This window comes from Peromyscus californicus, unplaced genomic scaffold (assembly GCF_007827085.1).
Source record: "Peromyscus californicus insignis strain IS unplaced genomic scaffold, ASM782708v3 Scaffold_15__1_contigs__length_86483966, whole genome shotgun sequence".
Taxonomy (NCBI): Eukaryota; Metazoa; Chordata; class Mammalia; order Rodentia; family Cricetidae; genus Peromyscus; species Peromyscus californicus.
In genome coordinates, this window is record NW_026294447.1 from 81,844,252 (window position 1) to 81,860,470 (window position 16,219).

At 44.0% G+C, this 16,219-nt stretch overlaps 1 protein-coding gene across 1 annotated transcript in view; it reads right to left on the bottom strand.

Annotated features, from left to right (window-relative positions):
* The window catches only part of Prkch (protein kinase C eta), a 210,042-nt gene that overhangs the window by 96,903 nt on the left and 96,920 nt on the right, over positions 1-16,219 (bottom strand). Inside the window, exon 3 of the mRNA XM_052739595.1 lies at positions 336-486. Coding sequence (XP_052595555.1) covers positions 336-486 — 151 coding nt within the window. The remainder of the gene's footprint in view (positions 1-335; positions 487-16,219) is intronic.

The window sequence follows — 16,219 nt, forward strand, 5'->3', positions numbered from 1 at the left end:
TGATTGGTCTCTCTCTCTCTCTCTCTCTCTCTCTCTCTCTCTCTCTCTCTCTCTCTCTCTCTCTGGCTCATGCTTTGGACTCATCAGTACCTTCAATGAAGTTACCAGTGTAAGAAATGATACCTAACATTTGGATCTGTACGTTATTTAGTTTTGTTGTTGTTTTATCGGTGGGATTAAGAGAGTCAACACACGAACAGAGGAGACAAAAATCAGATCCAAAGACTATTCCTCCTTATCTATACATTTTCTCCTGAAACCAGACATAAGCCAGGGTAACCTCTCACAGCCAGAGGCCGGAGGGGAGTGGGTTACGTGTAAGTGGGGTGTCTTACCAGATGAATTCCCGGCAGTGGGAACAGTAGGTGGGCTGCCTCAGGTATGTGGCCATAAACTTATGTCCGTTGACCTGATGGACTCGCCTTCGCATAGCCCTTTGGCGCTTCCTGGTAAAATGCTTGAAGATGCGGTCTCTCTGGAGGGTAGCTGTGTGTTAGAAAGGAAAACGGGCTGAGGATACGACTTGTAAAGTACTTGCTGCACAAGAATCAGGACTGAGTTCAAATCCCCTGTACCCACTTTAAACAAATGAACAAAAATGGGCATGCTGACATAGGTCTGGGGGAGCACGGACAGAGACGGGGGAACTCTGGGGCTCCTTAGCTAACTAGTTTAGACAATCTGTGAGCACCATGTCCAATGACAGACAATCTCCAAATTTAAGGTGGTGACAGAGGAAGACGCCCTATGTTGAGCTCTGGCCTCCACATGCACACATATGTGTGTACCTATGCACACAGGCACAAACTCTCAATACAGCACACAGAGAGACAGTATCATAGACAAAAAAAGAAAACTGTAATGAATCAGACTAAATATATGAGCGAGCCAGACTCCTTAAGCACCCTCTAAATTATTTTTTCTTTCTTCAAGATAGAAAACGTCTTAGAAAATGCGCTTACCTAATGACCTTAGAATAGTTTGTTCCTTCATCTTTGTGACACTGGGGTTGGATCCAGGGCCTCAGGCATGCTTGGCAAGCACGCTGCCACTAGACTGCCTACTCAGTGCTCCTTTACGTTTTAATTAGAGACAGGGTCACGTTCTGTAGCGCAGGCAGACTTTGATTCTCCTGTCTCAGCTTCCCAAGTAGCTGGGAATCAGGATGCAGGCTTGTCGGAACTCTTACGTTTTAAGGTTAGACCTATACTGCATACTATTGCCTATTGGACATGGGCTACTGTGGGCTAATCCCCCAGCACAGGCAGGAGCTTCCCAAAGGTCCTATGCATGGTCTTCTACTCCTCATACAGATGTCTAGCCCCTCGGATCCAGGCATGAGTTGTAAGTGCTGGCTGGTGAAACCGACTGACGGAGCTGCCCAAACACAGACTGCACAGAACCACCTTTGTTAATCTTGATTAGGGGAAAGTAACCAGGGGGTGGGCTCAAAATTGTCTAATCTGATATCTAAAAATAATGGCTCCTAATCTGAAGACCTCAAAAACTAGGTAACAGCTAAAGATGGCGAGTTATGTCTGTCTTCCACATCATTATACTAGGCTTTCCCCAACATGCGCAGAGGCTTGGGATGAATACAGCAAAGCTTACTTCCTCATGATGCTTTTTAAATAAATCACCAGGATAAAGAAAATTTAAGGAACTATGAGAGAAGAAATGAACAAGAATTTATATATCTAGAAGAAACGGAAGAGTGACAGCTGATCACTATAAGCAACTTTGTGGAGTGTAGAACAATGCCTCAGGATATTTATTTATTTGTTGCGAACTGCTTGACATGGTATGAATAGACTACCCACCATCTCAAACAGTTATCATTTCTTCATGGAGAGACCATTCAAAACCCTGTCTTATAGCTACTTAGTTAATATGAGACAATATCATTAACTTCAATCACCCTCTGTGCAGCACAACACCAGAACTTGCTGCCTGGCTGTAACTTTGCGCTCAGTTTCTAAAATAACCTGTCTCAGTTAGGGTGCTGTCTACCGTGATAAAACACCATGACCAGGAGCAACTTGGGAAGAAAATGGTTTACTCAGCTTCTACCTCTCCATCACTAAGGGGAGTCAGGGCACGGTCTCAAACAGGGCAGGAATCTGGTGGCAGGAGCTGAAGCAGAGGCCATGGAGGGATGCTGCCTACTGGCTTGTTCCTTGTGGCTTGCTCAGCCCGCTTTCCTATACTGTCTAGGACCACCTGTCCAGGAGTGGCACAAGCCACAGCAGCTGGGCCCTCCCCATCCATCATTAATCAAGAAAATGCTCTACAAACTTGCCTATGGAGGCATCTTCCCATTTAAGATCCCCTCTTCCCTGATGGGTCTAGGTTTGTGTCGAGTTCGCAAACATCAATCAGGTCGATTGCAGATATGCGTTATGGAGGAATTGCAGAAAAACAAGAATAGCACAGAAAGATATTATACTCCTAAGATGGAGGAAGGGTAGCTCCTTAAAAGATAAACAGATTCACAATTAGAACTACAAAGTTCTGCTTGGCAAAACACACAAAAGCAAAAAGTTGATAGAAACAAACCAGAGAGAAAAGGGGTTTGCAATACACGGCAGAGGGTTGCCACTCAGGACATGTAGAAATCAGCCTGTCATAGTGGCACAGGCCTGAAATCTAGCTAGATGGGAGGCTAAGCCAGGAGGGTCACAAGTTCAAGGCCAGCCTAGGGTACTGGGTAAATTCAGATTAATCTGGACAACTTAGTGAGGTCCTGTCTCAAAGTAAAAAGTGAAAAAGAAGAGTAGAGACAGAGAGGGGTGGGTGGGAAAACACTTGGCTAGAACACCCTAGACCCTAAAGAATGAAGAAAAGGGGGAGGGAGGAGGGAGGAAGGGAGAGGAGATTGAAGGAACCAGTAAAAGAAATAAGTGAACAATTCAGTAAAAATGAGACGGAGACTATAAAAGACAATTTCAAAACTATGCAAATTGCCAATAAACATGTCAGTACACAGAATCCTATGTAAGACAGGCACTTCAAAACAAAGCTAAATCATGTTCTCCCTTTTAAGTTCATAACTATGAGGAGAATTGTGCCTGTGTTCAAAGCGGTTTGCAGGAGGATAAGCTGGGACCCTGACCTGGCCAGGACTTGTGGTATGTTCTTGGTGCCAAGCCTGAGGACTCCTACGTACAGACCAGGCAACAATGTCTTCCTAGCTCTGTCCAGGAAGGGTTGATGGGGACCACATTCAAAACGCTCGGCACAAAGCAATACATCGTAGTATTCAAAAACCGAAGCTATTTCAGGGATATTCGGGGAGACTAACGTCTGTCAAAGTTTAAATGTATGTTCCTTACATTCAACAATCAACTGGAAGGATTTTTGTTTGTATTAAATCTATATATACATATATGTGTGTACATATATGTGTGTATATATCAGTACATATATGTGTGTATATATGTATACATATACATATATATGTGTGTATATATGTATACATATACATATATATGTGTGTAAGCAAGAACGTATAGGCTATCTAGGTATCAACTGCTGCATTCTTTTCTAGTAGAAGCGGGGTCAGCTAAGTGCAATAGTATACCTCTGGTCTCAGGTACCCAGGAGGTTGAGGCTCTGGCTTGAGCCCAGAGCACTGAGGGTCATCAACAAAGCAAGACCCTAAATTGAAAAAGTTCTTAAATTTAAAATAATCTAAACAGACATGAAAGCAAAGGGGCACTACCAGAGACGAGTGTGGGTAAGCAGAGGGGTCGATACAAGCCAAGTCTCTTCTATTCCTGTCTGGAAATGGCTTAAGGAGCCCCCCTATTTTGTGCAGTTGATATACACTAGTAAAAGGTAGGGGGAGCAGAGTCTACATGAGAATGCCCAAAGAGGAAAATGCAGGAAGAGCCAAAATGAATTTGGCTCAAAGGCCAGTGAGTTCAGAGGCTGTGACACAGTTCAAATCGTATCTGGCTCACCCTGTGGGTGAGGAATTGGCAATCTGTCACACCATCTAACTTCTCTCTCTCTCTCTCTCTCTCTCTCTCTCTCTCTCTCTCTCTCTCTCTCTCTCTCTCTCTCTCGTGTTTTCTGTCTCAAGAAGATAAAGTGCAACACTATCCTGTGCCCTGTGAGGATAGTGCCATAATCAATAGTCCTACCAGGTTCCTACAATGTTGGACAATGGCTACATAAGGACAGAAGTCACCCTACTGCCCCCTGCCCTTCCCCAGTACGCTACCAAAAGTCACTTGGTAACCCCTAAGTGAACAGGCTCTAAGCATCCCTGGTTGGCAGGTGATAAAATGAGGCTGAAGGTGTCACCACATACACAGGCATTATCCTCAGACACAGCTCAGTCGTGGACAAAACAGGATGTGTTTTGAATTACTAAACACTTACATACCTACATACAAATTAAGTTCTCTGTAGGAGTCTAATTACGAAGAACCTACTTATTTAGTCCTTTAATACTACAAAGACTGGCTAAAAGGTCAACTCACTTGAATTTTTAATGTTTCATGATTAAATCCTTTTTGTTTCCTCTATGCTATCTGCAGAGTAGTAGCATGAACTGTGAACTTTCCAGATTCCTTCTAACCAGGAAATCTCAGCAGAATCTACTTGTAGCTATCCTCTACGCCACTCCGGTCTTCCATCCTTTCCAGAATACCTCTTTTTGTTTTCCAATTAGACTTCTCTTTCTCCTGCCTGCCTCAGAACCCAGCAGCTTCCATCAAGGTAAAATGCTCCCCACCTGTACCAGAGCAGCCTGAGAGTGTACCCCAATCTCTTCTATACCCCAACCCTGTGAGCCAGGCTTCTGCAGGTCCTGCACACTTCATGCACACACAGGGACTCTACCGACATGCCACTCACTCTTTCCTGTGTTCTTTCCCATGTGCACCTTCTGCTTTAAAAGCAAGTGTGCATGTGTACACTCATGCATATGCACATGTGCATGCATGCGCGCACACACACACACACACACACACACACACACACACACACGCACACACACACCCCTGGGAATCTGAAAGACATATGGTCACATAAAAACTATGAAGTCAGCAGGCTCTTATGGCGCATGCCTTTAATCCCAGCACTCAGGAGGCAGAGGCAGGTGTATCTCTGTGAGTTTGAGGCCAGCCTGGTCTACAGAGTGAGTTCCAGGACAGCCAGGGTAATACAGAGAAACCCTGTCTCAGAAAAACCAACCAAACAACAAAACCCTCAGAACCCGCATTTCCCCAGTGGCACTCACTGTCACCATTCTCTTGACTGATGCTTTGAATAGGAATAGGAGAGGGAACTCCCGCACTGCATCCCACCCACCCCACTGCAGACTTGCACCCCACTTCACAGCCTGAGGACAGAGGGGAGCTTCCTCATTGTTTACACCAGCTTTCTATTTACTTAGGTTGGAATTTACAGGACTACCTAATCCTGCTGTGGCTTACATCACCAGGGCTTTGAGAAATCTTTCAAATCATATTTTAGTCAGACACATTGGGCAACCCTAACATGCTTTGCAGCTAAAACTTGCATCACAACTTCTGCTTGGCTCCCAAGGTGCCCAGGGCCTCTTAAATAAATAGGAAGCTGGCTCTGAGCCCCAGCAAGGAAATGCACATTCCAGTCTCCAGAGGTCAGCAGCCTTGCAGCCCTGATACATCCCTCCAGGAGTAGCCTGTGACCAGGGATAGGGTGCGGGGGCAAGCCTGTCCGTGTAATGAAATCTTTACAGAATTCCAGTGTTGCAAACCTGACTGTTAACCCACATACTTATTTTGAGAACTTCTGAATGCTCACATGGCCGGGAGTTACCATGCAATCCCATGGTAAGGGTGAATTTGCAAAAATTTGTTCTGCCTTGAAACTTATGTCACATGAGGCTCCTCAGAGGCAGCACGGGGACATCTCGTTAAATTGGCTCTAACTTTACCTCAACAAAGGTAACTTCCGCATCCTCCTAAGCTCTTTGCTTCACCAACCTGATGCGCTGTTTTATTTGAAAATACTTTCGGAACATTCTGATACAGGGCCAGCGCAATGCCCACACCCCTAATTTTCTTTCTCTGTGTGTGCTCTTCACTCACAACGAGTCTCCTGGTATCCCTGGGAAGTAATACATTTTCTGGAAACTCAGAAACTAACAGGAAGGTTAAGTGGGGGTCAAGCAGCCAATGATACCAGTGAAGAGGCCAGATTCTGTTTACTGCTGTCAAACTACCGGGCAATACTAACTAATGTCTTTTCTCCCATCCTATAGAGAGAGTTGCTTTATCATTTGTTTTTATATGGGGGGGGAAAACCAATTATGAGCAAAACAAACCAGAAGACCTTAGGGTTGACTAGTTGACCAAGTTACTAGTCAGGAAAGAACCAGAATGCAACACATGCTCCCAAGACGTATCTCTGGATGGGAATGAGACAACACCTCAGGAGAATGGTCCTTTGTGTTATCAAAACAAACCAGAAGACCTTAGGGTTGACTAGTTGACCAAGTTACTAGTCAGGAAAGAACCAGAATGCAACACATGCTCCCAAGACGTATCTCTGGATGGGAATGAGACAACACCTCAGGAGAATGGTCCTTTGTGTTATCAAACACACAGAATAAGCCCCTGTCTGGTCACAGAGCTGTTGATGGGAAGGATGATGCCTCAAAATGTGACTGTGGCTGAACCCTGTTAGAGACAACAGTGATAGGAACAGAGAAAGACTAGATATGCATGAAGCACACATTTAAGTGAGCACACCACCACCCGTGGGTGGGAGCCCTTGGCAGGTGGTAAGTGAGGAGGAACGCATGGGAGAGGCACGTCTTGTCCTCTGATGTGCGACATAAAGGTGCTGAGAGTAGAAGTTGATGGAGGGGAGGACGGAGAATTTGCTGAATTAAGACAGTGCCCGGGTTCCAGGAACTTGTGCCCTGCCGATGCCAAAGATGGCAGAAAGGTTTATGCCTTATCAACAGCAGCAAATACCCAGAAGAGGTATTTACAAAGCACAGAATCTTCTGGGCTTTCTGGAAAAGAGTTTAACTGTATGACAGACAGCAACTTCCAAATTCAGACTCATTGTATCCAGAGCGTTGGCCCTATGGTTGCATCCAGGCTTCCTAACGATGTGAATCCCTCTGAGGAAGACTGGCCCACATAAAGACCCAGCGTTCTGAGAGCTGGACAGGCCCCAGCTACCAATGCAAAAGGAGAATTGGGAAGAAGCTTGTTACTAGACTGTCTCTCTTGCGTTGGAGCGGCAGATCTCGCAAACCATGAAGGCTGAGTGGACACACTGTCACTCCAGCAAACCTCGCTAGCTGGAAGTGGGTCACAACAGAACTGACTGTGACCCCCTGCAATGGCACCGAAGTTCCACTGAGAACCACGGGAAAACCTCTCACCAGAGTTGAGAAGACGCCTTGGCCTCCCACCCCCTTCTCACCACCTCCTTTCGTTCCTCACCTCAGGGAAATAACAAAACTCCAAACTACAAGCTCCCTCCTCCTCATGACATCTCTCCTCTCTCCTTCTCTTGACGTCTCGCAATTGGCTCTATACTGAGGATTCCCAAATGCACAGCTCTAGCTCCGCCTTCTCTGGCTTCTTAGCATTCCTCCAATAGATCCCTAAGTTGTCTAAACTTGGCATTTATAGGGCTGAACTTTCCTCAACACTGTCGTTGTCTTCAGCCGCAAGGGTGCCATTTTCCTTGGAGTCACCCAAAGGTTCGAGCCGTGTCTTGAGAGTTTTCTCTTTTTACTGCTTGCCTGTCCTAGCTCTGTTTGGTCAGTGTTCACCATCACCTGGATTCCTCCAGGGGCAAAGCTCAAGACAAGGTCTTAAATGACAAAGGGTCATCAGCCCTGTGTATCTGTGCTTTCCACATTCGCGAATTCAAACAATCTCAGATCAAGAACACTTTTTAAAAATGCCTCCCAACTGAACAAGTACATCCTCTTTTATCATAGTGTAACAGGTATTTGCATTGTATTTGGTATTATGCGTAATCTGGAGATTCTTTAAAATATGCAAGATATATAAATACTATACATTTCATGTACAGAGGCCTAGTTGTCACCTAGACTTTGGTATCTGTGAGAAATCCTAAAGCCAGTCATCTCCTGCAAGTATGGAGGGTCAACTGGAGGTCACTTGGGAAATAATTCCCAGAAGCAACAGAAGATTGCAGTCGCGAGGGAGGGACGGAAAAGGAGCCACAGAGTGTATGCTGCTAACAGGTTCCCGTCCTGGGCAACTGAGGCTCAGCACCTTATGGGGGATCACAAGGCACAAGCAGAGCATGCGAGAGGGATGAAGAAACTAGGTGTGGGCCCTCCAGCTGCCATCCGACACTAGGAGCCCATTAACCTACCAGCATTTCCAGTTTCTTTCTGGTGAGAGGGTGTATGGGCGGAACATCCAGGAAGAAACTGTTAGCCTAGTCCTGGCTTCTCATATATATGATAGAAGAATATAAATACATATATATTCATACATATGTATATATTCATACATTGACATATATTCATACATATATGTGTATTCACATATATTTATACATAGATATACATATGCAGTGTGTCATATATACATATACAGTATATATGTGTGTGTGTGTATATAGTTTATATGAATTTCCTATATGCTTCTTTAAACTCTTTGTAGACTGGAGCTTGAGCAGAATATTTTCCAATAATAATTTTCAATGACTATTACAATACCCACTGTTTTCTGCAGAAATAATTTAACCACGTACGTTCCTTTCCATCTTTTATTATCACTTGTAAGAATCCTACAGTTCTCTTTTGAAAGAAATGTTAAAAGTTCCTATCTTCTTGCTGTGATTCTACAAATTTTTCATTTTCCTCCAACTGATTTCACCCCGAAGTAGATCGGCAGCTACCCCTTCTCCAGCATCCTTATTTAAAAAAGAAAATTCCTCACTGGATTCTGAAACCTACCAGTAGGTTTCAGGATGAGGGGGAAACTTTTTCTTCTGTCAAGTCTGGAGTGGCTCCTTAACATCTCACCATTATTCTCCCGATTCTTATCTAAAAAGAATCTCAAAACAGTACAGTACTGTCATCCCAGGGCTCAAGTTAGACTACGTATGTTGGTTTTATTTGCTCAAAATGTAAGCCTTTTCCAGTTATCGGGATATTTTTCTTGTCTTTCACTACAAAGCTTCACTGAGAGAAGATAACCCTTCGCAAGCTCCTGCCTGCCCTGCGAACCTCTTAACAACATGTAAAGGGTCAGTGCAGCCAGAACACAGCTACACATGTTACAGTCAATCACTCTTTGTTCCTTGTTGCTGTTCTTGTTTAGAAGGATAATACACAATCACTGTGGGAAATGCACATGGTTCAGAAACTATTAAAAAGTCATCCTGAAGTCTGGTGTGGTGGCACACGCCTTTAATCCCAATACTAAGGAAGCAGAGGCAGGCAGATCTCTGAGTACAAGGCCAGCCTGGTCTACATAGTGAGACCCTGTCTAAAAATCAAACAAACAAACAAAAAGTTGCCTAAACAACATCTTTGGGGCAGGAGAGATGGCTTAACCATTAAGAGCACTAGCTGCTCTTGCAAAGGACCTGGGTTCAATTCCTAGCACCTACACAGTGGATCACAGCTTCCTGTAAGTCCCGTTACAAGGCATCTGATGCCCTCCTCGGCAATAAAAACAAATAAAGATAGGATTTTTTTAAATAAAAGTCACCCCAACCCTTATTATACAAATATCTGCTACATGCCTTGGCAATCACGCCAAATACACACATGACGTAGACACAGTCTTACATTAATGGTGTCACTCTCCCTGAGGTGCTTTGCCAACTACGTTTTAGCCCCCCAAATCTCTCCACATCTTTCTAAAAATGGCTACTATTAATATGAAAGCTACCATTTTACCATTATCTCTCATGGAACAAATGCACATCACAACTCTGAAGTGGCCCAAAGGCAGACCCCGTGCCCGTGAACGCTGGCTTCTCGCTGGGGATCTGTTTTTCTCTTTTACTTGGGGCTTCAAGACTGCTCATTCCACCCCCACCTCAGCCTCCAGACCCAGGCTGGTCTTCCTTCCTCACACACACACACACACACACACACACACACACACACACACACACACACACAGAACTCTTACACAAACAAAGTGTCCAACCAAAATCTTTTCCAGATAAACATGTGTTTCCTGCCCATTGGTCTGGCTGATTCCATTTCCCTTTCAACCCCTCCTCCCTCTTTTCCACTGCAGCTTCCGAAGGCCCTTCCAAAGCTCCCCAGTTCTGGGTGGATGATTTAGAAAACCCTACTGGGTATTAACCATGCAGACGGCTGCCTAGTCACTTCCTTCTTCAACGTCATTGTTGGAGTGAAGAGCAGCTGGCCTCCGCTGTGTGGCCGATCCGCCATGACTTCAAAAACTACTGCCCCGCTTCACTGGAATCCCACTGATCCAGAGCCTTACACTGAAGGTCAGAGACCTTCATTGAACAGTCAAATTCCCTGCAACACCTATGAAGGATTTAAACACCACTTACTTTGTTTTAATAATAATAATAATAATAAAAAGAGGCAGAGACACTTCCTTTAATCAAATGTCATTTATATTATTTGGTCACTCCCTCTCAGAAGTTAACAGATTAAAAGCCATTAAAAGCAATGGCTGCCACATTGGAGTTTTAAATGTTGTTTAACAATTATATTATTTCTTGAATTAAACAAGAAAGAAAGAAAATAAAAAAATCAAGCATGCTGTATCTGGGTTTGTGGTATAAACAAAGAGTTGACAGGGACAGGAGTGAGTTTAACTTCTAATGAAAATTGGTGTTTGGGAAGAAGTTCTCTCCTCCATGACCGAGTGCTGTCAACCTTCTGCTATCAGAAATGGGTCGTACTAAAATCCATTGAAAAGACCCTTCCTCTGTTATTACCTTAAATCAATCTGTCGCATTGCGTAAGAGTTTTGAGGACTCTGGCCCTCGTAGTATCTGAAGGAGCTACACAAGCTGCCAAAGGAGAAAAGCAGTCAATATTCCTACTCATCTGTAAAGCCTACAAACCACAGCAAGTGTCTCAACAAAATAGTGCAATAGTAGTACTGTTACCTCGGGGGTAACCAAGAGTCGTCTAAATTGGACTTCAGGCCCTTCAATAAGAGGAAACTCATGCCTAGTACCCTAAACCTCGCCAACTACCCAAGGCTGGAGAGGTCATTGACCTCGGAGGAGAACCTGGACATACTACATCCTGTTTGGAGATAAGTAAACTATGCAAGAGACAAGGAGTACCTTGTATACTCAAAGCTCAGTGCCACCTACAAGTGTTAAGACGTGGGGGCTGGGGTAGCCAGCAGGACTGGAGAGAGGGTTCAGATCAAGGTAAATAGACAGGTATGGCAGAAAGGAGGGTCAACACCCAGGGACACAGACCTTGGAAAGTAGCTAGAAAACCAACCACTAATACAAGTGGTCTGTCCTGGTTTGTGTCAACTTGACACAAGCTAGAGTCATTTGGAAAGAGGGACTCTCAACTAAGAACATGTGCTCAAAAGATGTGACTGTAGGCAAGTCTAGAGTGCACTTTCTTGACTAATAATTGGTGTGGGTGGGCCCAGCTCACTGGGGGCAGTGCCGCCCTTGGGAAGGTTGTACTGGATAGTATAAGCCTGCTGATGAAGCTTTGAGGAACAAACCTGTAAGCAGCTCTCCTCCATGGCCTCTGCTTCAGTTCCTGCCTCCAGGTTCCTGCTTTGACTTCCTGCCCTGACTTTCCTGGATGATGGACTGCAAGCTGTAAGATGGAATAAACCCTTTCCTCCCTAGTTGCTTTTGGTCATGGTGTTTTATCATAGCAATAGAAACTCTAAGACATGATCCCATTGTGTTAAAAATCTTGGTATGAAAACACAAACTCAGACAGAGGCAACACTCAGGATAAAGCTAAGAAACTGCCCTTTATCCTGTGAGCAGAAGGAACCCTATACAAGTCAAGTGTTGCCTCTGGGCTGAGTGGCAGGTTTCCCTAAAACAAAAGGCTGAGCTAAGTGATCAGTGACTTTTTTTCTTCTTCATTCCTAACAGTCTGTGTAACTAGCAAAACTAGCTTCTGAGAATGAGGGCAAAATAAAGATGACTCACCACCAAGTACCTTCCCTATGTAAACACCAAGAGGGTGCTTTACAATGAGGAAGACAGATGTTCATCAAAAGTCTATGCTCCTAAAAAATAAGTTGATCTAAAAATTATAAATACATAGGTAGATATAAATGATAGAAAAAGTGAGCCATGATACCTAATGAGAATTCAAAAGACAAAAAGTAAAATCCAAAATACCAAACAATTGTGTGTAAGCCAGGAGAAAGGTGGCTGGAATAAGAGGCATGCTGAGCACCTTAGATTGTTCTGAGGGGGACAAGCAGCACCAAGCTTCAGAACTCATCACACACACAGTAAGATTCCAAGCATAACCACTTACAGAGGTTCTGCTTTCCAACCCGCAGACATGAGGGGGATGGAGTTGGTGAAATACAAGGGTAGGAAGAACCTCAATGTAATTCAAAAGGGGGGTCTAATTTCCTTTTGTTTTTAAGACACAGGCCTAAAGCACGGGCAGGAAAGGAGAAAGCAAAGGATGAAGGAGGATGGAAGGACAACACTAAACAAAAGAAATGCAGAGTGGCCACCTCCACAGCAGACAAGAATACTAGGAAGGAACAGATGTGACCACAGAGTGGAAAAGGGTCAGTTTCACCAGAAGAATATAGCAGTATCATATCTGTACCGATTGCACAGCAGAATTTTAAAATAAACTGATAAACAACATCTACTTAACATGTAAATATCGTTTCATGCAGAGTTGAGAGGAGAAGGTCACATTCTGTCTCAAAGCCCACTCTGAACCACAAGGAGGAAACCGTTCTAGATGCCAACCTCAAACGCATTCTCTATGCTTTCACTCTGTCGGGTGTTCCAAAGTATACCATGCTTTTAGCATTTTCCAATTCAAGGAGATTTGCTTCCATTTCTCTTGGGTAAATGCCGAAAAAAAGAATTTCCAATTCACAGGGCAGATCTACGCTTATTCCTGGGAGAAACGACCACACTATTTTTCACAGTGGTTGTACCGTTTTGCAACCTCACTGATACAATGTGAAAAATTCTGGCACATCCCAGTCTTACCAAGATTCAGTGTTGTGAATCTTTTTCATTTATTATGTTCTTAATTAGGACTTCCCTAATTCCTAGGCACACAGAGCATGATCGATCCCAAGTGCATAATAATTATTCATATAGTTCTTCATTAGAGAAAAAAAAGATTATTCAGTTCTAAAGAAACAGTTCTCTTTCATTTGAACCATGACTCTCTTATGTACTTTTATTTTATTTTATTTTATTGTTTAAAGAATCTAGTAAATATTTTTTCCTGTTGAGAGAAGAAACATGCCTTCACACTGGTTCCGTGGAATTCAGCTGAGTACTCCCTGGCCAGGACACAGACTGAAAGTAAAGAAAGTCACAGAAAAGTAAGACAGCACACCTACTTTTCCTTTATGCACAGAGGGGAAGGAATAATACCTATACTGTGTTTTAAAATCCCATGAATATAAGATCTGGGACAAAGCATGTAAAAAAACCCATACTTCTTTAACATTTCTTATAAAACGTCTAGTTAAATAAGATAACACAACTGAAATGTAAAATTTCAATGTCTTAAAAAACAATCCAAATGTCACTGATTCTTCCCCTCTATTGACAGTTCCAGCATACAAGTACCGCCTTTCTCTTTTCCCGGCCTCTCTAGGACAAGTCTTGTTAGCCTCATTGTCAAGTTCTTAATTAACTGAAGCAGACCTGATTTTATCCACTGTCACCACAGCTAGTCAACTGTGGCAGAGTCCAGGGGACACACATTCCAGGACTCCGCAAGGCTCTGCACGGAGTAACCCTGGGTGTGGCCGATCGCCTTTGTTTCGCAAGGAGGCACTGAGCTATTGTACAGACTGACTTAAAAAAAAAATACTCGACTTCATCTTTGATGGCAAAGATCAAAAACAGTGGAGGAATGCAGGCCCTCTAAATGTCAAGCATTTACAAACACTCGCCATTTGCCGTGAGAAACAGAGTCGACTCTGCTCTACAAACTTCTATGCTAGCTGTCACTCAAAGCTTGCATACTCATGTAAACATGGTCATCAGTTGAAAAGGGCATGGAAATGACCGCTCTTCCCAGCCCTCAAGCTCACCTTTAGTTTAGAATTTGTACTGAACAGGAAGGTATGAATGGTTTCACGTGAGGTTTAAGGAATGGAGCTTTTTGTGTCTCCTCCTAGTCCTCAGACCAACTGGAAACTTGTGTAAAACGGAAGGGGTCTCTAAAATGATCAAGAGATAATTCCATCTTGCTTTAGCTCTGCTGCCTTTAAGAACCTTGTTTTAGCCAAGCTTGGTGGCACAGGCCTCCATGAATCCCAGTTCCTGGGGTGCTGGGGCAGGCTTCTGTACACCCCTACCTCTGGCACACACATTCAAGCACCTATGGATCTTATGTGCCCTTTGTTATTAAAGATGTTTTTAAAAACTGTCTTGCAGGTCAGGACTAAGTTTTATGGTTTTATATCCTCTCAATATATTATAATGGGTGCAAGCTCAGGGCCTGCCTGAACAATACAGTGAGTTCACGGCCAGCAGAGGTGACTTAGCCAGACCTCGTGTCAAAATAAAAAGTAAAAAGAGGGCTAGGAATATAGCCCAGTGGGAGAGTGCTTGCCTAGTGTGTATGAGGCCCTGTGTTTAAAAATAAAAAGAACACAGTTTTAACCTTTGGCCTTGAACATCATAATGGGATATGGACATTCAGAGTCCCTTAAAATATCTAGGCCCAAAAAAGGATAAAACCATAGCTTCTGAAAGCTGGTCTGTCTCCTTTTCCAAAAAGGGGTTTTAAAGACACATAGAAAAAAAGCAAGGTAGGAAATAAAAAACATTTTTAACAAAGTCATGTAGGCGATCATTGACTCCCAGAACCACACCAATAGGGACTATCTTCTGTGACTCACCAAACATTTCACTTATCCAAATGAAGTCCTGCCACTGGGACATTCAGTGTTTCAGGGCAAAGTTAGAGATCCATACAGACGTCAAAATTAAGCAGATCATGTACGAAGTGGCCTTTTTGAAGAGTCAGCCATAAACAGCACTGTTTGCTCAAATCAGAGCAAAGGTAGGTTCCACTAGTCTACAGCTGGTGCAGTCCAGTGATAAGAAAGGATGTCCAGAGGGAAGCTGCTACCGTTCTCAGCAAGGGCCCGCACGTCCCCAACAAGGGCCTGCACGTCCCCACTTCTCCATCCACTTCCATCAGAAGCGTGCCCTGACTCCTGAGAGGTGAGAGCGTCCAATATCTTCACACAAAACTTTCCACATTTTCTTGTGACAAAACTCCTCTGTGAACAAAGATATGGGGTCCCTGGCTTCACACTGTCACCGAAGATAAGACATTCTGAACAGGAACTACTTCAGAATAAGCTACAGCCTTTCCACCTAAGACAGAGTGAGTGATGGGGGAGTGTCACTCTTCACTATGAGCTGCAACCACAAAGTACAACTGGACGCTTCGCAAGAGACCTTTAGGACTTCCAGGGAACAAAATTACCATGTCAAACGAAAAAGACATTCCCCGGGTTGAAGGGCTATTCAGAGGCGACCCCTAATGCAAGCAGTCTGGGAGAAAGAGTCTAGTCTTGCCTCTGTAGCATTGGGTGCAGCCTGGAAGCCTTTATCTCAGCCGTGTGTCTGGTGACTCGAGAACTGTCATTTAAATCAACAACTCAGGCGATCACAGTTTTGTCTGTCTGAATGTTTTCACGGAAGGTGCTAGAAAACACAGTGTGGCAGCGTGTGTGCATGCTGAGGCAGGGACGTGTAAAATGCCTATGAACAATAAAAAGCAAATGAAACTGTCCCAGGCTGCACCACGGTCTGCTTTCCACTGGCCTGGGAGTCAAGGGTGGCCTCTCCAAACAGAGGAGCCCATGGTGACTGCCTTAAATGAAAAACCCCTGACCTTTAAGTGCCTGGATCTGGGCTGGAGGATAATAGGGTTAAATTCCTGAATGTGGTCCATGTAGCCTTTCATTTCAGGCCTGTGGTGGTTCGAAGGAGAATGGTCCCCACAGGCTCCTATGTTTGGTTACTTGGTCCCCAGTTGATGGAACTGTTT